The 24,192-nt window shown below is 32.4% G+C and overlaps 3 protein-coding genes across 6 annotated transcripts; 1 reads left to right on the forward strand and 2 right to left on the reverse strand.

Moving 5' to 3' along the window:
- Positions 1-320: 320 nt before the first annotated feature.
- Positions 321-4,005, reverse strand: LOC129289880 (receptor-like protein 1). The gene is made up of 4 exons (XM_054926640.1): positions 3,801-4,005; positions 3,625-3,708; positions 2,765-2,839; positions 321-2,658 (listed from the first exon to the last, which is right to left on the reverse strand). The coding sequence occupies exons 1-4, from the start codon at positions 4,003-4,005 to the stop codon at positions 455-457; spliced, it is 2,568 nt and encodes an 855-aa protein (XP_054782615.1). The 3' UTR covers positions 321-454.
- A 6,165-nt stretch (positions 4,006-10,170) lies between these two features.
- On the forward strand, positions 10,171-12,760 carry LOC129290714 (putative receptor-like protein kinase At1g80870). The gene is given in 2 exon segments (XM_054927605.1): positions 10,171-11,794; positions 11,796-12,760. Coding segments are annotated over 2 exon segments (2,319 nt in total). The 5' UTR covers positions 10,171-10,256; the 3' UTR covers positions 12,577-12,760.
- Positions 12,761-15,001: 2,241 nt separating this feature from the next.
- On the reverse strand, positions 15,002-18,942 carry LOC129290716 (magnesium transporter MRS2-1-like). 4 transcript variants are annotated; one of them, XM_054927607.1, is made up of 8 exons: positions 18,890-18,942; positions 18,677-18,737; positions 18,363-18,509; positions 17,300-17,909; positions 16,407-16,535; positions 15,965-16,300; positions 15,840-15,887; positions 15,002-15,426 (listed from the first exon to the last, which is right to left on the reverse strand). In XM_054927607.1, exons 4-8 carry the CDS (start codon positions 17,891-17,893, stop codon positions 15,196-15,198), a joined length of 1,338 nt encoding a protein of 445 aa, XP_054783582.1. In that variant the 5' UTR covers positions 17,894-17,909; positions 18,363-18,509; positions 18,677-18,737; positions 18,890-18,942; the 3' UTR covers positions 15,002-15,195. The 4 variants fall into 4 exon arrangements, with proteins under 4 accessions (XP_054783582.1, XP_054783584.1, XP_054783581.1 ...); XM_054927609.1 differs by lacking the exon at positions 18,890-18,942 and having other exon boundaries at positions 18,381-18,509; positions 18,677-18,862; XM_054927606.1 differs by lacking the exon at positions 18,890-18,942 and having other exon boundaries at positions 18,677-18,861.
- Between the last annotated feature and the right edge of the window lie 5,250 nt (positions 18,943-24,192).

A 24,192-nucleotide genomic window follows, 5' to 3' on the forward strand; every position in this document is an offset into this window, starting at 1 on the left:
TATCTTAATCATACAACTTTATCAATCATTTGATCCTATAATTTTGACTCAATTATAACTTAATTTTTAAATTTTGACTTATTATAATTGAGTTTTTATAGTTTTAACTCAATTGTAACTCATTCCTTAAATTTTGACTCCGTCTGTTCCTGAAATTTTAACTAATTCAAATATTATTTTGGGAAATAAAATATACATATTAATTTTTTAAAAAATATAAGGATTAATATTTTAAATCACTAAAATTTTACCAGAGGACATCAGAGTTTAAATAGTACAACAAAAAATTACATGTTATACAACTCACATTACAATAAATATAACATCAGCATACATCACATGGATTAATAATAGAACAATACAGGTTTACAGTGAAATTACATAAATCTTTGCTTCTAGCACAAGTCAACAAATCTAAGGTTCTCGTGCAATTTATTCAACACTCCTGTAAACTCTACCAGAATGCATCTTTGAGATATGGATACAAACATCTATAGAGACAACTGTCAATATGATAAAACCACAACCTTCGCCAGTATGGGTTGATCCAGAGAACTGTTGCCATAATAACTAACACTGCGACATAGCATGCAGAGAAACTCCAAATAAAGGAAGTAAAATCTATGACAGATTCATCCTCCTTTGCGTCATTGCTGAGTGGAGGTGGTGGTGGTGGTACGTGTGCGTTGGGACCTCTGTTGCTATTGTTCCAAATGAGATATTCATTTCCTATAAAGCTGCTGTCATCAAAGGTTAAACCACTAGGCACTCTACCCGACAAATTGTTGTAGGACACATTGAAGACACCTAGAAAGTTCAAGTCCTGTAACTGGACAGGGATTTGGCCGCTCAAGTTGTTGTTTGAAAGGTCTATGCTCTCTATGGCTGAAAGGTTATGGAAACTTTTTGGAATGGATCCATTTAAATGATTGTGAGATAAGTTCAATGCATGAAGGTAAGCCAAATATCCTATCTCCTGAGGGATTTTTCCTGTTAATTGATTGCCTGACAAGTCTATTCCTGACATAAACCTCAAAATGTCCCCTTTGTATTGAAGCTGCAAATTTTTTGTCATAAAATCTACTTCAAGTCCACCGGCCACTGCTGTCATAAAATACTGATTTTGTTCAAAAAATAGCTGAAGTTGAAGTGGAGCGTACTGGTATCGGGAATCTGAAAAAATTAATGTCATATCACGCTCAGTAAATCTGTTTTCCCATGCTCCAAATGAGACTTTATCAAAGCAAGTAGGAATATCCCCAGTGAAGTTATTACGTGACAGATCCAAAAAACTCATTTTCTGGAGCTGGCACAACTGGTTAGGAAGTTGGCCTTGTAGCTGATTACCACCCAAAAGAAGAGCTCTCAATGACTTCATTCTGACAATCCAATCTGGAATAACACCAGATAAATTGTTGTCCCTCAAATCAAGTGCCACTAAGTAGCTACCTGAACTCATTAATGTGGGAATGGAACCTACAAAGAGATTGCCTTGCAGTTGCAGGGAGACCAACCCTCCCATATTCAAATAGCAAGTTGGTATTGGACCAGTGAATTTATTATGAGAGAGGTGCAAATGCAAGAGGTCAAGTTTGCAAAACTCTCTGGGTAGTGTACCATTAAAATTATTTTTTGATAGGTTTATCACTCGTAAGGTTGAAGTGTTTGTGATGAAACTAGGAATCATACTCCAGAAACCATTGTTAGAAATATCTAACACCTTAAGAATTGGGAGGTCCCATATTCCACCTTCCAGTGAACCATTGAAGTAGTTGTTGTCCAAGAATAACCATGTCAGAGAGGAAGAGTTCAAGTGAGAAGGGAATAATTTCCCCTGTAGGTTATTATGTGACAGAATCAAGAATCTCAATGAAGCACAGCCTGCCCACAAAGACTCAGGAACTTCACCAGAAAATTCGTTTCTGCTCAAGTCCAAAGCAATCAACTTGGACATGTTTGTGATTGATGGAGGAATACCACCATTAAATCCATTTCTTGACATATTTAGAATCTCCAAATTTGGAAACAACAGACCAATATTTGCGGGAAGCTTTCCCTTCATATTGTTGGCGAAGAGCTGCAAATGAACCAAGGGAATAGGAGGTTGATCTATGTAGGTTGTGAGCTCCAAAGGCCCTGTGAACTTGTTATTATGCAAAATCAGAGACCTGAGGTTTGTGTTGTTTAGAATCAACCAATTTGGAAACTCTCCAACCAAATCATTATTTGAGAGATCAAGATAGTGCAAGTCATGTTGGTAAAAGAGAAAGGAAGGGAATGTTCCACTGGGTGCGTTTACTTTACAATTTGCCAAGTGAAGAACTTCTAATTGAAATGGGGGGACCCAAGGGAGAGCTTCACTCTCAGTATCCACTTGAAACTCATTGGTGTACATTTGAAGTGCAAGTACCTTAAGCCGTGTATTATTGTTGAAGGAACTCAAAGGGAATAAGCCTTTAAAATTGTTACTCACAGATGAAAAATACTCAAGGGATGTAAGACTAGCTATAACTGATGCTGGTATTTCCCCTGATAGGATATTCATCGAGAGATCAAGAGCTTGAAGAGATGTCAAGTTGGCCAAGCATTTCTCCAATGAACCATTGAATGCATTGTCGTTAAAATCCAGCACACGTATCTTCTTCAGTTTACATATATCTAAGGCCAAAAATACTCAAGTGCTGTTAATATATGTATGTATGTATGTATGAAGTATAAGCTGGGATAATTTGATGCGAGGGTGACCATGATGACTCTTGCTTACCTTGAAATGGCAGAGATCCACCAAGGTGATTGCTTTTCAGTACAAGGACTTCCAGGTTGCTTAGATTAGCCAAAACTGTATAGCAATGATTCAAAATAATCTCTACCTTCAATACATGATATAGAACTCTCAAGTTGGGATATAGTTAAATAACCTTTAGAATGCGATTCACTTTTTACAGGAACCAGGGTTAAGAATAGAACATCGTAAGGGAGATGTCAAGATGAAACTATATATGGCTCAATTACTCTTATTTTTTCAGCAGTCCCCTTTTCTTCAAATTTGGTGTTGAAATAAAAATTTTGGAAAGCCAAAAAGAATACCAGTCAACACAGATTTCATGTGATTGACTGATTGTCCTGAGTTATATCTTCATATAGATGCAAAAACCTAAGAAATTGCTAGCAGAACTGATCGGTGACTTGATCTGAATTGGAGGAATATATACGAAAATTGCCGATGCTGAGAGCTCAACGAAATAGCTCCAAGAGAATGCATAAAAGTGGATATACATCTTAACCTTAAATCTTAAGGCATTGAGTTGTCTTTTCCATATATATATCTCTTTTCCTTCTCAATTCTATCTTATATGAGAGTTTTTCTCATACAATCAAGCCCACTCACACTTGACATCAAACAATGGTTTGATGCAGGAAAACTGAGATGCTTCTAGGATTCCTCCTATTTTGAACAACTATGACATGCATGGGATATAACTAGAATCATGTAAAATTTAATTCAAAAATACTACTTGATTAAAAAAATCAACAACTTAGCTCTATCGAAAGATAAGATTGTAATCTACCCAACAAAAAAAAAACAAACAAAACAAAACAAAAGAGATCATGGTGAGATTGTACCATCAGTGTTTTCCAAACTTTGAAATTGACCTTTGGAGAAGTTGAGGCTTGTGAGCTCCTTGAAGTTTTGGAACAATGAGAAATCTATGGAAACATAAGCAGATGTTTCTATGGAGAGGCCAATTCATCAGAAGGCCTATAATTAAGAGCTTGGAGAGACAGCCCAGAAACACGACCAGAAGAAGCATGGCACGTGACACGTTCCCAGGTACAGCAATCACTGTTAGGATCAGTAACCCATGAAGATAAACGCTGGTCCACGAGTGGGTCATCATAGTTTTCATGAAAATAAGCCTTGATATTGAGCAGTGCTTCCCTCTCTTCTCTTACACAACATTTGATTCCAAGTGTATGTGCCAAAACCAGAAAACACACCGACATTAATACCCACAACCTCATTTTTTATCATATTGTTTTCTGTAACTCTGTGAGACTCATATTACCCTTATATATATACAACGTAGGAGGCTCCTAGTCTCTTGTCGCTGTTTCTTTACTTACACGTTACCATGTTTTTCTTCTCTGCAAGTTGGATCGATGATATAGGAGTCAAGCCAATGCACGATCTAGTTAACGAGATTTTCAAAGGCCTAGTAAAAACCTACTTCATGAACGCGTTGTTTACTTAGAAAAAGCGCTCACACAGTGCAAGTTGAAGCTCCATGTCCAGATTTTTCGTTGTTTCATTGACGAAGCTGAAGAGTTTGGTTTATAGTTACTGATATTTCCCTTCATGGGGTCAGTCAAATTGAAAAACTGGTCATCATGTTGACTTTTAAAATTTTTAACACTGTTATTATGATGAATCCTTTTGTACGTTATTGGTTACCTTCTACTTTATGGACTGCGCGTCTTGTTTGGGCTTTGAATGTTTGTGGGAATAATTTTGTAAAAATTATTAATGTGTGTGAATTGCATTAATTGAATAATTCATTGGTAAATTATGTAAATATGTAATTAAGCTGCTTGGTTTGATAAAATTAAATAATAATAAGCAAGAACATAATGGTTATTTTGTATTGTTATATGGATTATGATAAGTGCACATAGAAGTATAAGCTCATCGTCATTGAGAAAGGCCCATCTACAACGCTTTGTGAGTCAATTGGTTTCATATCACTGTCCTAAGTATGGACAAAAATCAAGCGAAGAATGGCAATAAAGTCCCAAAAAAAAATAGTTAAATTTTTTAATAAATTTTTTTATAAAATAAATTACAAACATCAATTCAAACATTTATAAAAAGAAATTTAAATTTTAAACTCATTATTATATTTAAAACTTACATTTTTCATTTGCAATTAAAACTTTTAAATTTATAACTGTTTAAATTGATATTTACAATTGATTTTTCAACAAAAAAATTGTTAGTGACTTAATTATCATTAATTTGCTCTTTTGGGACTAAACTTCATTTTCCCAAAATCAAGAGGCTTATCAGAGTGAGAGAATAATGCCAGAGCTAGGAAAGAGGTAGGCTAATCCTATATGAACTCAAGCCCATAAGTTTGATTATCCTAAAATCAATCATTTTTTTTAAATTTAATTTTTATTTAAAGGGCTTAGGGCTAATATTATAAGCTCCCTTTTATTATGTTTTATTCTTTTTGAATTTTTAAAAATTAAAGTATTCAATTCTAATATTTCATATTTTTAAAAATATTAATTATAATGTTTAAAAATAAATAAATAATAGATATTTTAATTTTAAAATATAAGCATATATTCTAAAATTTAAATTCAATTTAAAAATTAAAATATTTTATTTTTTAAGGATAAAATAAAAACAAGCCTAAATAAGCTACCCAATCCGATTATTAAGGTTAGACTTCAAAACTCAAAAATGCTAATTTTTTTAAGTCTAAACTTTTATGAAAACATGCTTAATCGTGTTACCTGTTCAATTCAACCATTACTCTCGACTCTAGATAATATAATATAATTAATTAATTAATAATTAGAGTTTAATGTGGTTTCTGATACAGTCTTGTACACGTTGAAACATAGTGCATTATTATAAATTTATTAGCTAGAGTAGGAGTAAGTTATGAATTTTCCTGCATTATCTTACATTATCTGATTCAAATTATTATTGTCCTTTAATTACTTTTTGTTCTTTCTTCTACTTTACATATTTTGTATATACCCACACAACGGTGAGCATAGATTGATTCACTTGGATTCCATTCAGTTCTAAATTATTCAAAAAAACTGAAATAATTTAATAAAATCAATAATTCAGGTGGGCTAAATTTATTCAGATTATATTCAATTTAGACTAAACTTGTCCGGCTCAAGCTATCCAAATATATATATTCAAATAGCCAAACCCCTGATAAACATATATAAAAACTGATCGAGTCCAGGCTATAATGTTTGCCTCATTGAACATACACAAAAAAAGAAAAAAAAATTATGATTTTTATAGATGACACGTCGTCAAATAATTGGCACTTTAGTTGAGGATAGCTATCATTGGTGGACTTGTCTAGACTAGATGGTGTTGCTTGCTTTTTTTTAAAAAAAAAAAGAATCACATGCGTGCCTTTATTAAAAGTTACCCATAAAGTTGCGTTTTTATTACCTTTTTTAAAGTCCCTCCAAAGTTGCTTTTTTTTTAATCACATCTGAAATTTCTGCTCAGATTGCACGTCTCACGACCCAACTAATGTGGTTCTTCCCATGAAATAATATTTATGTTATAATGTGAACTAAAATAACTAAATAAGTGTGCCCATCTATTAATTAACTATTAAAGTGTCTCCTTATTAGGGATATTATTGTTTGAAACATGATCATCGTAAAAGATTAGCTCATTCCTTTAAACTAAATTCCATTTGTATTTTTCTTAGTTTTTTTTATTATAATCACAAATATCCATCAATTGAAAATAATCATATTCGAGATATAGTTAGGCACTTAATATGAGTACTTACTTTAATAAAAATTGAAATATTAATTTATTATATTATGAGTAATTAGTTCATTCTACCAAACCTAACATGGATTGATTATTTTTCTTAGTTTTTATCCTTGATGGCAATAAATGGCCTCTCAACTTGATTTATTATTAGTTTTTTTTTTTTGGTTAGTGAATAACTTGCTTTAATTATTCCACGTGAAATGAAAGTCAATAATCATGTTGCACCAACACCGCACGTCATAATAAGGAAGACAATCCCATTATCATTTTGCGATAATTAAAAGATAATCATTTTCTTATTCTTTCGGTATTTGTTTGTTCTAATATTGAAGTCAAACTTCCTTTTTTATTTAAAAAATTATACTAAGTTTTGTCATCAAATTAAATAACCAAAAAATAATCTCAAATAAGAGTATAATTAAATGCACTAATGTTTCATTGTATTGATGATGATTATTATACATACATATACATAGTTAGACCGTGAGTCTGTGTTACGTAGATATAGTCAAAAGCCTAATTATGTAAAAATTGATATATGCTCAACGGCTTCATAATTTTGCGACTGACTTTGCGGTTGCTGGGTATCTTTCAAAGTAGATTCAAAAAGATATCGAAAAAGAAAATAATCTTTAAAAAAAAAAAGAGTGGGGAACTTGACTAATTATATTCATTATTTTGTGTCTTCCAAATTTTTTAAAATATCAAAAATACACTAACTAGTAACCACGATTAGATTGAATGATAAAACATTCAACATCTATTAAAAAAGATGTTACATTCAAACTTTAAATATAAAAATTAAAAATCAATCTTTATATATATATATATATATATAGGTCCAACTGGATCATATTTGATTATATTGTATGATATGATTTGTGAAAAAAAAGTTAAAAATATCTTCTTAAAAAATAAAGTCAAAATCACATTTAAAGACACGAGAAAATAATCAAGTAGTAATGGTTGAGGACCACAAAATTTTAAAATTTAATTTAAGGACCGTTGAAAAAATTATCTTTCACTAAAAGACCCTTTATACTAACTAACTATGCATATTAAAGAAGGGGTCTTTCAGTCAAAATATCATTTTTAAACTACAAAAAGGATCATATTCTTTCAATTTAATTTCACAATTTTGTTGTCTTCAATTGTTTTAAAAATAAATTATATTGAATGATAGTGAAAAAAAAAAGATAAAAATATATGGAGACTAAGCAACCAAGTATCATTATGTCATGAAACACTCTACACAAGAATCAGATATTATAGCTAAGAATCAAGCCTTGTAAAAAATGGGAGGTAGGTGGATAATTTATGTTGGTAATAATAATTAATAGTACAATATATGAAACATGGAATATTAAATATGTCCAGAGGAAGAGGGCATGTGGAGTTAAATGCTAGATGCCCAAAAGTCTTCTACAAGCATCACTGTGGTTGCAGGTAGAAGGGACCCACATGCCTTCTCTTCATTATCCACTATACCTGTGCCATGCACATCATCCATAATTTACTATCTCAACACTTTAATTCATTCATTATCTTCACTTCCTTTCTGTGTATCAGGAGATTGAACCACTGGATTTAAGGAATCTGGTGCATTTTATTAAATAAATTTAATTTTCTTAATGTGATTTCTTTATTAACAAAATTACTATGGTTGATTATTTTGTTACTCCACATGTCGACGGGCTGGGTTCTAAATATAGAGTTCTGTCTATTTTTTTTTTTAAAGCATAAGAAATAGACTTTGCTAATAATAAGGATTGTATTGAAAATAAATTATAGATATCTTCTAATTAAATTATTACATACACAATGATTAAGAACTGAAGTTACCAGAATTCTTATCTTTCATGTCAATTTTAATTTTTCACCTCATCCTTTTTTAATTGCAGCAAGTTGTTGCAATATTTTTAATTACTCCCTCCATTCTAAATTATAGGATACTTTTAAAGGAGTTTTTTATTTTAAAATATAAAATATTTTAAATAGATTAATATTTTATTAAATGTATCGTTTTTAATATGATCATTTCTTGCTATATAATTAATTTTTGTTCATTCTCTTTTTAATGTATTAAATGATGGGTATTTTTGAAAATTTATATTTTTTTCAAAAAATAAAATTGTTAAGTGTATTTAATAAAATTTATTTATATGTGAGATTTTATCTAAAAGTGTCTTTGAGATGGAGAGAGTAGTATATAACATTTTATTGTAATCATTAACATCCATTTTAATAAAAGGAAAAATTGAAATCTCACATTTTTCTAGGAGTTAAGGTATCAGTGATCGTTCTTTAAAAACCATGTGGTTAGTTTATTTTTCCTTTTAATTAGGATCACAGGAAGTATTTGATTTTTTTTTTTACCCATATCTAGTATACCGGAAAATGGTAACAATTTACTATTTCTTTTTATGATAAAATCTCTTTTTTTTTATAAGAATATAATAAAATCTCTAAGCATGCCCACTTGCCTATACTTCATTATAACCTCACTATGAAGAGCATGGGAGCAAGGGAAAAATAATGGCCTTCATAATCATAATCAGAGTTTTTTGATTTTTTTTTTTTGACCTTATCGTAATCATAAGTTTAAGCTATGTTGGGTTCTCGTGTGAAACATCAAACATGGGAAGATGTAATACGAGAATTATGGTAGACAAGAAGCCACTGGAAATTTGGAATCAACCAAGGTTTGAAACTTGGTCAAAACTCATATATTTGGGGGGAGGAGGGAAGCTTTAGTCACATTTTAAAAGATTCACCCTTTCATTTAAAAAATATAAAAAAAATTAATCAAATTTAATTCCCTAATAAAATAATTACTTACTTTTAAATTAATAATATTTTTTTATATTTATTCCTATTAAACATCCTATGATAAATATAAAGTTATTATTAATAAGGACACTTTTTAAAAAAGACAATAATTACACCTCAAAAGACTAAAAATACTTTATATTTTTGAACACTCAACTTCTAAAAAAAATATCTTACATTTTTTAATGGATGGAATATTTGATTTCATTTATGAGTTACAATATAATTATTAAAATAATATTTAAAAAATTTTTTAAAATTTTTTTATGATAAAAAATTAATATGATATTATGTTTTAAATTTATTATATAAAAATATATTTAAAATTCTGAATACTTTTATTTTTATATTTTTTTTATATTATTATTAACGAGGATGATAAAAATAACTTATAAAAAAATTTGGGAGGAGTATCTCTAAATTGTAAACACTGCACGTGGCCCAGTCATGGCGTATAAGACAAAACCTCTGCTCAGTACCATAATCCTCCATCTCACTGTAATCCATTTGTGTTTTTTTTGTTTTTTTCCCCTCTTCAATCTCTCTTGTACCCTTTATCTTATTTTATTCTTTTTCTGTAAATGCATGCCTCTGTCTTCAAAACTTTCTCTTTAGTCAAAAGGCAACTTGGGTCCATCCCTTTGTTTCCCTCCTTTTTTCTAATCCAAACATACCAATCACTAATCACTGATATTGCAATAAAACAAACGAGCAATATTATTCAATAACGTTAGAAAGAGAACTAGAGAGACTTAATAGCACAAAACCAAGTTAATTAACAGCAGTAGAATTCCAATACAGTTCGTTTTAATTGTCTAGCCGTAAAGCAATCAGCTTCGGATACCCACAGTGATCAATCGAAGTAAAGAAAAGAAAGGAAATGAGAATATCCAATAAAGAAATTGAGGAACGCCCGAAGCTCCCCCAAGTTTTAACTTTACCTTTTTCTTCTTCATCCGTTAATGTGATCAATATCCATAAAAGCTTCAAGCTCGAGAGAACCCAGAAGTTGAGTTCACATTTCACAGTCACACTCATCACCATGCCTTCCAGATCTTTCCCTTCCAGTCCCAACCCTCCAAGTCCGAGTTTTTTCATTAAAACCAGAGTCATCTTCCTTGCCCTCACAATCTCAGCCTCTGTTGTAATTTTATGCTCGATCATCTACTTTCTTTACCACTTATGGTATTCGATAGTGCATAGAGCTAAAACCATTCCATTTGATGCGAGTGCTCCTTTGAAGCTCGAGAGATTCTCATACAAAGAATTGAAGCAAGCCACCAATGGGTTTGACGCCGCCAATGTTATTGGTAAAGGAGGTTCTGGAACTGTCTTCAAAGGAACACTTAAAGATGGGAAATTGATTGCAATTAAGAGGTTAGACGCCTTATCTTTGCAGACAGAGAGAGAGTTTCAGAATGAGCTTCAGATTCTGGGTGGCTTAAGATCTGCTTTTATTGTGACCCTTTTGGGGTATTGTGTTGAAAAGAACAAGAGAGTGTTGGTGTATGATTACATGCCCAATAAAAGCTTGCAGGAGTCTCTATTTGGAGATGATGGGTGTTTGAGTTTGAGCTGGGAGAGGAGGTTCCACATCATTCTAGATGTTTCTAGAGCTCTGGAATTCTTGCACCTTGGCTGTGACCCACCAGTGATTCATGGTGATGTTAAGCCAAGCAATGTTCTTCTTGATTCAGAGTTTCGTGGGAAGATTTCAGACTTTGGATTGTCAAGGATCAAAGTGGAGAATGAGTTTGGTGTAGATTTGTTTAGCCAAGATTTGGGAAGGAGCCAAGAGCTATGGAAGAGCCAAGAGCTTTCAGGTAATTTAACTACTGAAACTCCAACTCCAGCTATTGGTACACCAGTTGAGAGTGTTAATGAAGTAGATTTTGCTTTAGCTTTGCAAGCGTCTTCTTCATCTAAAAATAGCAAGACATGTTTCAATGTTAAAACTTTGAACTTGAGTTCCTTCAATTATAATGCCAATATTGCCCATGAAAGCGAAATCAGGACTTGTAATGCAAAGGGAAAGGAAATATCAACTCTAGATATTGGTGGAGATGATTGGAACCAGAAATTTGTTCCTTATGATGATGAGTTTTCTAGCATTGATCACAGTAAGGAATTAAGTACTGTAAATGCTTCTTCTGTGGATGAGGAAAAGATAAATGGGAAACAATGGGGAAAGGATTGGTGGTGGAGACAAGATGGAACTGATGAATTATGTAGTAGAGACTATGTGATGGAGTGGATAGGAAGTCAAATTTGTCCATCAAATCCAGATTGGGTAGAAGAAAAGAAGAACATTAATGAAAAAGCAGAGTTGAAACTTCAAGTCCAACAGATCATAAAGCAGATGAAGCAAATGGACCTCAATTACAAGCATTTGGAGTAGAAGATACAGATAATGTGGTTGAGAAGAAAGAAGCAAAGGGAAAGAAGAATCGAAAGAAAAGCCGAGGAAGATGCAAGAGTGGTGGAAAGAAGAGCACCTTGCTGAACTAAGCAAGAAGAGCAGTAAGCTGAAAAATCTTCAAACCAAGTTGCAAAAAGGCTTCAAAGTGCCACATTTTGACTTGGGAAGAAGGTTTTATCTTTGCAGGCGAAGAAACTTTGCTGAAGAGGCTCAGGATGAGAGCGATCAGAATGGGGAGTTCAGTTTCAGAAGAGGTTGGAGGAAGAAGAGTACTCGCTCCATTGGTAGTGACATGTGGAGTGGAGATCTTTTCAGCCGGGAGCTCAGTAGCACAACCAGCATGAGAGGAACACTCTGTTATGTTGCACCGGAATATGGAGGGTGTGGATACTTAATGGAGAAAGCTGATATTTATAGTTTAGGAGTTTTGATCCTTGTGATTGTGTCAGGTAGAAGACCATTACATGTTCTTGCGTCTCCCATGAAGCTTGAGAAAGCCAACTTAATAAGCTGGTGCAGGCACTTGGCTCATAATGGTAACATTTTAGAGCTAGTAGATGAGAGACTGAGAGATTACAACAAGGAGCAAGCAAGCTTGTGTATCAACTTGGCACTTGCATGCTTACAGAAAATTCCAGAATTGAGGCCGGATGTCGGTGACATTGTCAAGATTTTGAAGGGCGAGATGGATCTTCCACCATTGCCATTCGAGTTTTCACCATCTCCTCCTTCCAAGTTTTACAGCAAATCAAGGACAAAACACAAGAGCACTACAGAATAGGTTTTTGCAATTTCATTTTCATCAGCTCATGCTCGGCGCAGTTAGTGCAGTTCAGGACAATTGAAATTGAGTGCATTGTAAAATTTGTGTTGTACTGTATGTATATCAGATAATCAGTTGTGCTTTTTTCTCCACTAAAAAGATGCATGAACTTAAATTGATAACTCAAAATTCCTTGGTATTCCCTGTGTGTGATGGTTGTGTTGGAACATGTTCCGCGCTTCAGTTTTTTTCATGGGAATGATTTACCAAGATCTTTAATGTCAAGGGCAAGGCTGCCTTGGCTTGGAGACAGAAAGGCATTCCATATCAGAACCGTGCTCATCAAGCCTGCTTAAGTGAGTGATAGCATTGTTTCTGTCTGTTCCTCAAAAATATAATTCTGCCCATTTTTCTGCTTTTTATGCATTAAAACTTGGTAATTTAACCAAATAAAGTAAAGCAATAATAAAGGAAATTTTATTCTATATTGAAATTAACTGTCAATTGCTATATTGAAATTGACAATTGTCAATCAAGGATGGATAGTTGTTAATAGAATTGTTCAGTTGATAACAAAACAGCTATAAATAATCAACAACTATCTAGCAATAATTGGCAGCTTTAGTAAAGGATATGAGACTTTAAAGTAATTTTATTATTTCACATGACTTTTTTATATTTGGATTCATTGTGTGGGACCCGAGAGTAATTTCCCCTGATATATAACACTTTGAAGAAAGAATAAGATGACAGCAAAGGCTTTAGATGAAGCTCTTGTATAATTACAAGAATTCTTACACATAAATGGTTTGAATGGGATGATATAAATGGCATGGACTTTTGGAAGATCTTGGTCATGGAATTATGATGGATGACCGAAGTGAGTCTTAATCACAGAGAAAAGCGAGTCACTAATAAAGCAGCAGCATTATTAACCCACGAGAGTGCTATTACTTTCCCTTAGGCAAAGCATGTGTCATCATGTCATTGACATGAGTGTTTGAGGGGTCTCCTTGTTTTGTCCTTTTTAAGACCCTAAAAAAGACAACACGAAATCAAATTCCTTTCAATCCCGAAATTTCGTTAATGACAAGCTCACCAATGACTATGTAAGCCTAACCCAGTGAAAGTCTGGACTGCTGAACCTACCACTGTATCAAAAACAAAAAAAAACAAAAAAAAACGAAAGTAGACAGTGAACTGGAATCTAAAGTACTTAGTGTGGAAGGTAAAATCAAAATATAAAGTACTAAGTTGGTGTTGATAAAGCATAGCATAACAAGAGTCTCTCTGCCTTTCTTCCTAATAAGCAATTTTGGTAGGCTATTTATCTCTCTTCCTTTTTCTTTACTTCGGCAATAGTTACTCGAGGTATCTAAATGACATGTCTTGTATCTCTGATATTTTGATCAACAGACAATGCAGCTGTCATTGTTCTTGCTTTCCACATCAGTGAATGACTGCTTAGCAAACTGAGTGACGAAACTCCAGAGGGAAGGTCCAAAATATTGAGTCTATTCGATTATTTGTTGAAAATGGTTGGCGCAGGTATCTATGCAACTTATTGTGAGAAGAAAAAAAAAAAAAGTAACTTCTAAAATTGCTTGTTTTACCAAGTACTTGATTCAACTAACAAGAAAGTTTACTGTTTTAATAAAAAATCTCAAGTTTGAGTTCTGAAAATGTAGCCTTGATAAATAGTGGGTGAAAAGTTGGTAAAAAAAAAAATAATAATAATACTTGGTGAAAAAGCTTCTCACCTCAAAAGTCCCACAAACGCTTTAACCAGATTACTCGAGACACTGTTAAATTCCTTCAATACAAGTTGAGCAGGCTCGTGTGCAATATACAAACAAAACTTGGGGTGGACAAACAAGCCCATTAGTGTCTCATCAGAAAAGCGTTTCAGTCTTTTTCTAATCTATATTTTTTGTCTACAGCATAACAAATGTTGCCTGACAATCAGCATCTAGTTAGGCTCATCAGACATCATGATAGTACCATTGTTAATGTTTTATGTTGTATTGCTTTGCCTTAATAGTCACTAAATAGAACCATTCAAGTTTAATTTGTGCCAGTAGTTCAATGTGAAGAAAGCTTTCACTTGCACATAGGACAACCTATTTCCCTTAAATTGCTTTACATTACACTTCAGAAAGAAACAATATTTCCCTTGGTATTTTCTCCAGGATAGGATAAGTTCCAAACAGAAAAGCAGTGTGGCAAGTAAGCATATCAATACGCAATTATGTTCCCATAAGTTAACAACACTTTAATTTCAAGCTAACTAAAATTGCTTTTCGGCCTAGGAGCCTCTAGTAGTCTAGTTCATAGGCATAAACAGTTGGGTTATATTATAAACAGTATTGAATACGCTGGCTGTTTAGTATAAATAGAAAGCAAAAAATAAACCATTGTACAATCCAAGGGCCGAACAACCAAGTCCAGAAAAATATCACAAATCCTTTATGCTGCTAATCCACTAATGACTCGTCTTAAAATATAGAGGGTACTAACAGAGAATGCTTCAAGGAAAGGCCTAAAATTGATTCGCAATTGAATTTCAAAGAATTTCTCTGCATATAAAAATGCAAAGCAAAACAATAATGGCTACTGACGGAAACTATCTTCAGCTTCCTATAGGGGCATGAGCCTTCTGTATTTGAAGAACCACACAAAGGCAGAAAATATCAAGACCCCACAAATTCCTGTAATTATAAGGACCCAGTTGAATGCATAGGGTACATCAAATAATGCGATTTCAAAGTTCATCCCAAATATTCCGGCTACCACACCAAAAATGGCAACCACAAATGTTGCCGTTGTGAGTAAAAGCTCAAATTGGATCAACTGATTGCGTACATTGTCCTGCAAACAAAATATCCGTCAACTTCTACAATATTTACTTTAATTTTCCGCATCAGCAAAACCATCAAATAAAAATGCAGGCAAAGGCGTACAATTTAGCTCTCTATGACCTAGAACACTGAAATGAAACAAGTCAAATAACACGTGATTCTAGAGACTTTTCAAAATCCCTCGCACAACCAAAGCAATATGCTTAAGCAAGAAATCAGTTGTTATAAAATATATTACCACTTCTTCCCTACACAAATAAAATCGACCTTCTGATTTCTCTCATGTTGTGGAGGTAATACAATAATTAGAATCAAGGATGACAATTTAGGATAAAAAGGACTAATGAAGACATTTTGATAACAAATTTATACAAATGATCAGGCCAAAAAAATACAAATGAGAAAACAAGGGAAAAAACGTACTAGCTGGATGTTTATGAAATCTTCTGTGTCATCAATGTACTCTTTCAACTGCAATGAGAAAGAATGTTAGTAACCTTTTGATGAAGGAAGGTAGAAAGAGTTTACATAGACAATAATGTGCTTACCGATGTCAATTTGTTCAAGGTGCTGTCAATTACAACAAAGTAAGCTTCCAGCAACATCTCAAGCTCTTCTATACTGTCTGTAGCACTTTCTGTACTTTTCATGCTTTCATGCCGACTCCTTGCAATGCTTAAGCATTTCTCAAGCTTTCGAGCATCAGGAGGTGAAGAAACAGGAGAAACTGGGGCAGAAATTGATGCGGCATCAATTGATTTATATCCCATCGAAGACTGATGATCTCCAAAAAATGATGACTCCATCCGACTTTTCTTCTCTGTGAGGTACATTTCAGCCATATCACCATCATCATCCATTAGCTGCTCTATTTCATCTCTAACCTGAATACACGCATGTAATAGAAGCAAAACCAACGAATGAGACCAAGAGAAGAAAATTATGTTCAGCACCATTTGCAATCATGAAGAAAACGTATATGGACAATACCTTCTGAACTCTCCTAGTCAAGGCAACAAGTCTACTTTTCAAGCGACGAACCCGTTCCAAATTTAATGTACTGATCTTTGACGTTAACTCATCCAGTAAAGGATATGCTTCAATTTCCAACTCTGCTGCCTTTTAAAAACAGCCAGAATCAAGCGAGTTATCAATGGCTGATTTACTAAAATCAAATTAACAAGGATGCAAAAGCATGAGTTCTAGATAAGAGTGTGAAATTAGAATCATGTTTGAAGATCAATGACAGAATTTCTACACTTGCACAATGCTCCTAAGAATACGAAAGGACTATTTTTTTTTCAAAACAAGTGATTAGTGCAACAATATGATATCATAATAATCCTAGAATTGTTGATAACTGGTCCTACATAAATTAATCAATACCAGAAACATGCAGAGACGTTTTGATGTGTGAGAGAGATTTATCCCACAGTCTCCCTGGTAAGACGTCTTAGGAATGAGATTGAATTTATTAATCCACATCCTCTGGTTGGACCATATAATCAATACTACTTAATCCAGCCCACTTCTAAAGTTAATGAAAGAAAAAGTATCTGTTAAAATATCAACCTCTTTGGACAATCAAGTGTCACTATTATCACAATATTTCAAATAGCTAGAGAGATAGTAAGCATGGTCATTATGATAAAAAAGCATGCTAAATCATTAAAACAGAACATAATGATACCTTCCCCCCAATGACACTGGTTAATATTTGAGAAAGTTTATATGCTTCATCAAAATCTATTATGTAGCCTAATTAATAGAAAATAAATGTCTCAATTTACAGTAATTTTACTTCTCTTGAGGGGAGAAATGGAACAACACAAAGTTAAATCAATTGAAGCATGACTCTAATGTAATGTTGCACTTCCACAAACCTGAGAGTCAAGAAATGTGCATGCTGACTCCAAGGCAACTTCAAGAGCCCTGAACTCAAAAGGCAGATAATCAGGGGATGTGTTGTTAAAGGCATTGTCAAAATTCCTACTTCCTCTTCTTCGGTTCATGTCAGAATTATCTGACTGCCAAACCTCACCTACCCCAGCAGTAGTTAGCCGACGTTGCAACTCCATCACATAGTGTAATACATAACTATCTAGGGAATTCAAGAGAAGAACTTCATCTGCTGTAATAATACACCTTATCTGCTCAAGATTTACAACAATAGCCTTTTCTCTTCCCAAGATTGTTGATGGATACACAAACAAAGGATCTAGCAGGCGAAGATCACGTGCAGGTAGATCACACCGTCGCATCATAGTAAACTTGTCAACTTCAATAACCTGGGAGTTTCCAGATGTGTCAACACGAATCCATGATCGAAGACCCTGACCCCGCTTCTTTAGCCCCAAAACATCCACCCCTTGCAAGGGTTGCCTTCCAGATGCTGTTGGCCGATTGACTGACTCTCTCAAATTAAGAGCTGATGCTGGTTTTGGAGGAAGTAACAGCCGCTCTTTGAGGTCTGCCATTATCAAGGTCGGCTAACTGTGGAAAATATACAATGTAAAAGCATTAACTACATACACAGTACTGAATAGTAATATATCTAGACATTTATAACCATAAGAGATAAAGCTTGCATCCATTAAAGAATATTCTGTAATTATTTTTAAACAGCATCAGGGTCCGTAACTGCAAAATGGTCTTTACCAGTCAATGCCATTACAGTAGTCTTTGGGGACTGCTACACGTATCCTCAAAATGATCAAAATTAGATTAAGGATATAACAATTCTACATGCTTCATTGAGGTGACCAACTACTTTAAGAGAAGTATATCCGCGTTTTAACACCCTCAAGCCAAAGGATCCAATAGTGATTATTCCAAAAAAGTAAAATTCAATTGTAAATACAGCAAATTTGTTTATTCTTGTACAAAGAGCACATATGCTGCAGCTACAGACCTGTACAATTATATATTTCTGCAAAAGATTCTTACCTCAAAGTAGAAATTCACCTGATTCTTCTGCAAAAGAACTTCAAATTACATAGCATACTGATTTGCGTAAAAGCCGATGCGCGAAATTACACAGAGGTTTTGCGTAAAAGCTGATGCCGATGTCTTCAGATTTGCAATAACAATAGTCTGCGACCCAAAAAGAATTATTTTTATCAAATTACGATGAACCTAACGGGGAGGATGAGAAGAAGAAGATGATGAATCATAAAACCCTAGAATTTACATAAATTAGAAAGCACGAGAGACTGAAAATAATTGCCGTGGGACTCCAAAATTCTAGTCCGAAGACGTACTCTCTGAGTCTCTGGTTATGGAGTTCGGGACAAAAAGGACTCCCTTGCGCTATAATTTACTCTGAAACATTGATAGCAACCCTTCATTGATTCATTAATCATTAATTACAGTAAAATTGTTTTTGACAAGAACCGAATCAATAGAAGCAAATTAAAAAAAAAAAAAATCAATGAACGACGTTGCTCAATTATGCAGATAAAGGTAGCTGAAACCTGAAACACTTTTGCTAGCCGCCTAATCGTCGAGACTTAAGGAAGTGTTAAGCCTACTTAAAAGCGAGCCGACTCGATCCAATTTATACTTTCTCTGGCCGAAGTATATTTTTAAAAATTTTATTAAATATATAATTATGAAGTTAGTGATAACTTCTAAATAATATGGTTGAGTTTGAATTTTATAAAAACGTATTGAGATTATAACTACAAATATTGCAAATTATAACAACTATTTTTTTTCTCCGGCCAACCAATGATAATAGCTGCTTCAAACTTGATGTTAACTAAATTAAATAAACAGTTTCAGCGCAAAAGAAAATATTAATTTAAAACTATTATTATTATTATTATTATTATTATTATTATTATCCACCATTTTAATTTATAAGACAACTTAGGATAGATTTGACATGTCCTTAAAATATAATCTATTTTAATAAAAATAAGATTTTATTAGTGATTTTTTTAATATTATCCTTCATATATATCTTCTCTTTTTTATATTTTTTTATAAATAGAGTATTAAATTAAAATTATTTTTAAAGTTTATATTTTTAATTTAAAAAACTAAAATTGTAAAATGTATTTAATATGTTTTATTAGTATATGTATTTTTGTTTAAAAATACTCCTTTCATTAAAAATGTGAGACATTTTTAACTGAATTTTATTTTTAATAAAGTAATTATTTGTTTTTAAATTAAACCTATTTTTTTTATATTTATTCATATTTAACAAGGTATTTCAATTTCACCCTAAAATAAATATTAAATAATTTATTCAATAGAAATATTTTAAAAAAATAATAATTATATTTTAAAAAATTAAAAATATCTTATATTCTTTGATATTCAATCTTAAAAAATATATTATATTTTTTTAATAAAATATCTTATAAATTGAGATTGGTAGAATATTATATAAAATTAATAAAAGATACGTCGCTCGTGAATATCATGTCTCATTTTTTCAAACTTCTAGGAGCATAGTGTCCCTTGGAATTCTCTTTAAGACACTGTACTTATAATATAATATTAATGTCTTTAATATTGGAATTTTCTTTATAATAGTATCATGTCTCATCTTAGCACTTTCAAGATTTCAAGTAACTAAACTTTAGCTTTAAAATGATTACGCAAATATTCGAATATTTTGCTATCAACAAATTATTTTCTAAAAATTTAATGCTGTATTCTGGAAAAAAACGTTTTATCCATGAAAAATATTTGAATAAATATCTCATATTTTTCTGAAAATGTTTCACATTTCTTTAAAAGCCTTCAAATTTTTTGGATGATAATTAAAGTTATTTAAAGAAATTTTTTTCCAAAAATACATTAAAGACATTTGAAAGAGTATGAAAGATTATTAAATAAACATTGAAGATGTATTGTAGAAAATATTTGAATTAAAAAAAAGTAAGAGTGATATGTCAAAATAAGAATTTAAATATTTTAATTTACCCTTATTGAATCATCATCTTTAATGAATTTAAAAGGGTAAATTAAAAATTTTTTATGCCTTTTGAAGACAATGTTAATAATTTAAGAGGGGACTTGTGATCGGTTGTTCATGGGTGTCAGCTTGGTGGAGTCATCAGTTAATGGAGGGATATGAGACACAAGAGAATTTTCAAATGGATTCTTGCCATTGTCAAGATCCTTCGGCAGCAATAGAGGTTTCTACTGGGAAGAGAAAGAGTAGGAAGGGGGAGAAGGTAGGCACGCAAAGTGTAATGTTACGTCAGTCTACGACTAACTTTAACTATATTAACCAAGCATTCTATGGTAATTAAATTTTGACCATATGAATATACCATGAATAAATAGAAGATTTTTTTTTTAATTGAAAATGGGATTTCAAGTTTTAAAATTTAAAAAATGAGATTTAAATCAAAAATAAATTTAAATTGAAGTTATAAAATGTATAGAAATATGCGATACCAACTATGTTTTAAAGCATTTGCATAAAAAGAAAAAATGTCCTTTTTCAGCATTACAAGCCATCCCTCATGGCCAAGGATTAGTTCATCGAAGCCAGATGTTCTTTGTGCCATGCCATGTGTTGCGGCACTTTGTATTAAATTTGATAGCCTTATGCTATCATGTGATAGATTTGGGTCGAACTTCTTGTGCACCCCTAAATCTCCTTCCGACGTCTGTTTAAGGTAATTTAGGTGATCCCAAAAAACTCATTTGCTGAACTAACTAATGACATTAATTTTATTACCAATAACTATCACAGTAAAAAGTTGGACACTCAAACAAAAAACTGATGACATTTTAACACTTTTTACACAAAGGATTTCCAAACCCTAACCAATATGCTAAAAGTTCATGAAATCACCTAGACTAAGCTTAAGAGACTTAGGATGACCTTTGCAACACACTACAATGCACAAAATACATTCCAAAATTTTATTTTCACTTCTCAACTCCATTTTCATCAAAAACATAGGGGGAGGTAAACCATCATTCATTTACGAAAATAATCATTTACAATTATACCAATAACCCAAGTCAAAACATACTTGTACTAATATTTTGGCCTTAATTAAACATTAATATTCCATACACTCAAACCTAGGCAGAAAATGCAACTATTCAACCATAAATGTATGATATAGTGCAAGTACCCAAAATAATAATTCTAGTTGGCATTATCATAATAATTATACATAATTTTTAAGAGGAAAACAAGGCTATGCAGTAGGAAGTTGAGTTTCTAAGCCTCATATGTCTTTTCCTTATCCAAACTAAAGCTAACGCCTGTATAATGTTAAATGAGAGGTGAGTACAACTATTCAATAATCAAAATAATATAAAAACATGCTCATACAAGTCAAATAATCACAAGCAAGAAAAGTGGGCAATTTATAAAACTATGTATCATTATCAAGCACATCACAATACAATACATGATCATTCTCATCTCTAAAACCTCCATATTTGCTTACTAAATCCATAAGCTATACAAGAAAAAGGAGCTAAACCCATGTAACTAGGTTAGTCTAAACTCTCAAATCATGAGAGATGACCTGACCAAGGTCCCACATTCATTCTCAAACTAAGGATTCATTCCTCTTAAATATAAGGATAACACAAGACCCTATTACCGACTTCGCTTGTTAGGGTTTAAGGGTAATCCCTATTACCACATTTGCTATGTGGGGTTTAAAGGTAAAGCGATAAACAAACATTGAGGCCTCGCAGTATTGGTATCATCACATGGGCACAAATTGCTACTCTATTAGGTGAACTCCTGCTATTAATAAAATCATGCTAATGCCTCATGCTAATTTACACATAGCACATTTCAATAGCAGCATCATGCTCATCAAGTTCTTTACAAAATTTAAAGGAGTTGAAGTCATCATTGAACAATTAATTATCCTTTACAATATCATGATCCCAATTATGTAAGCTGAGCCACACTTGCATAATTTTCAAAACTAAAAATATATATACACAGAGACATCTATAAAAAAAATATAGTTTCAAGTTTCACAAACACTTATAATTAAATTAACAAGAAATAACATGTGATATATTCTCCTTACTACCTCAAACCTTTGAGAACTCGAAGTTTACCCTAAATAAAACTTATTTTTGAGCTAATCTCAAGCTCTCTGGTGCTTCACAAGCTAGTATACAATCAACATTAACAGCTATCACAAATAAATAATAATCATCAACATCAACTCTTTCAACTTTTAATTTCACGCTTTAATACCTAAATTTCTTAACCACAAGTTCAGCCTCATAACAGCCATCACAAATAAATAATAATCATCAACATCAACTCTTTCAACTTTTAATTTCACGCTTTAATACCTAAATTTCTTAACCACAAGTTCAACCTCATAACCAATGAATGTATTAACTCCCCTTACTTTGTTTAACTTCCATCAACTTAAATAACAATAATTATAACACCCTACAACTCTAATTCTTTATCATTGTGCCTAGGGTTTGTCTAAACTAATGAAATTCGGATTCAATGATCAAACAACTAGTAGGCATTGTTCTAGGAGCAAAAACTAACTTCTAACAATTTTATTTCATTCATTTAATTCAACCATGACCATTAAAAGCTCATAAATATTTTGCTAAGGACAGAATTCAAGAAGAAAGTTAGAAACCTTAACCTAAAATGGAGCTAGAAGGGAGAGGGAAGGATTAGAAACTTTCCTCTAATGATTCTAAGCTCTAAGACTCTTTAGTCTTCCTAAAATTCCCTGCCCAAGAAGAGTTCTCTCTTCTCCTTTTTAACTTCTCCTTTCTATCCCCTCTATTTCTGCATTTCTAGTTTCTTTTAACTCACATTTATGTGTCGACAATAAATAGTTGTGCATGTTATAATCATGTCTGCTTATAGTCAAAGTTACTAATCCAGATTTCCTCCCTTTATCCACAACCACGAACAGTCATCACCACTGAAAGGGCTCAATTATGGATGGTTGCAAACAAAGAGCATGCTCCTCTTCCAAGGATGCTCATCTACACATAGTGATCACCTATTGGGTTACATTTGAGGGTAGTCATGGATAGAGACCCAAATTTTCTCTCAAATTCACTCTTTAGCCCTTAAATTTTGTTCCACATTACTCCTAACCCATTCCTACTTTGCTTAATACTCCTAGTTAAAATTTTGGATATTACACAAGGGGAAGATGTGAAGGTTTAAGGTTATTTAAGAGGGAGGAAGGAGAAGGAAAAGATGTAGGGAGAGAGAGTAGGCCCACAATAACATTGTTTAGTGCTAATTTAATGCTGGGTTTGAGATTGCCTTAGGTTTAATTGTTTAAGATTCAAAATATACTAAATATGAATTAGGGTTCAAACCACCCCTAGGCTTATAATTTAACACCCAAATTACCAGTTAACCCTAAATTGTATTCTAGGAATTCAAACGACAATAAATAAATAAGAAATAAAATTAAAAATATTAATATTCTAATTTTATCTTATATTAAGGAGTAGAAAAAATTTTAAACTTTATCAAAAAAATATATATAAAGGAGTTAAGGGTTATTTTTGCCCATCACATTTACCTGAAAGGTCCTTGGGAATACTAAACTCAGTTATGAGTCAATTATATCCCTTAATGTTAAAGATTCCCTCCTTTATCATCTCAACGTTAAAAACACTTAATGCTCGTTAATCATCAGTGATCCCACTACTTTTAAAATATTTTTATCTAAGTAAGGGTCATTTTTGTTTTTAAACTTTTATTCAAAAGTTCAATGGGCACCCTCAACTCAAATATTTTATAATAAAAATATTAAAAAAATGTAATGTA

This window comes from Prosopis cineraria, unplaced genomic scaffold (assembly GCF_029017545.1).
Source record: "Prosopis cineraria cultivar Desert tree isolate PC_DT_omini unplaced genomic scaffold, ASM2901754v1 PC13, whole genome shotgun sequence".
In the NCBI taxonomy this organism is placed as follows: Eukaryota; Viridiplantae; Streptophyta; class Magnoliopsida; order Fabales; family Fabaceae; genus Prosopis; species Prosopis cineraria.

Coding starts and splice junctions, on each gene's coding strand:
- LOC129290716 (XM_054927607.1), bottom strand. CDS start 17,893: ATGGCAGACCTCAAAGAGCGGCTGTTACTTCCTCCAAAACCAGCATCA. Junction 16,536..17,299: donor GCACATTTCTTGACTCTCAG/GTTTGTGGAAGT, acceptor TGTTTTTAAAAG/GCAGCAGAGTTGGAAATTGA. Junction 15,888..15,964: donor CCTTGAACAAATTGACATCG/GTAAGCACATTA, acceptor TTCTCATTGCAG/TTGAAAGAGTACATTGATGA.
- LOC129289880 (XM_054926640.1), bottom strand. CDS start 4,005: ATGTCGGTGTGTTTTCTGGTTTTGGCACATACACTTGGAATCAAATGT. Junction 3,709..3,800: donor CACGTGCCATGCTTCTTCTG/GTCGTGTTTCTG, acceptor ATGTTTCCATAG/ATTTCTCATTGTTCCAAAAC. Junction 2,659..2,764: donor TGGATCTCTGCCATTTCAAG/GTAAGCAAGAGT, acceptor TTTTGGCCTTAG/ATATATGTAAACTGAAGAAG.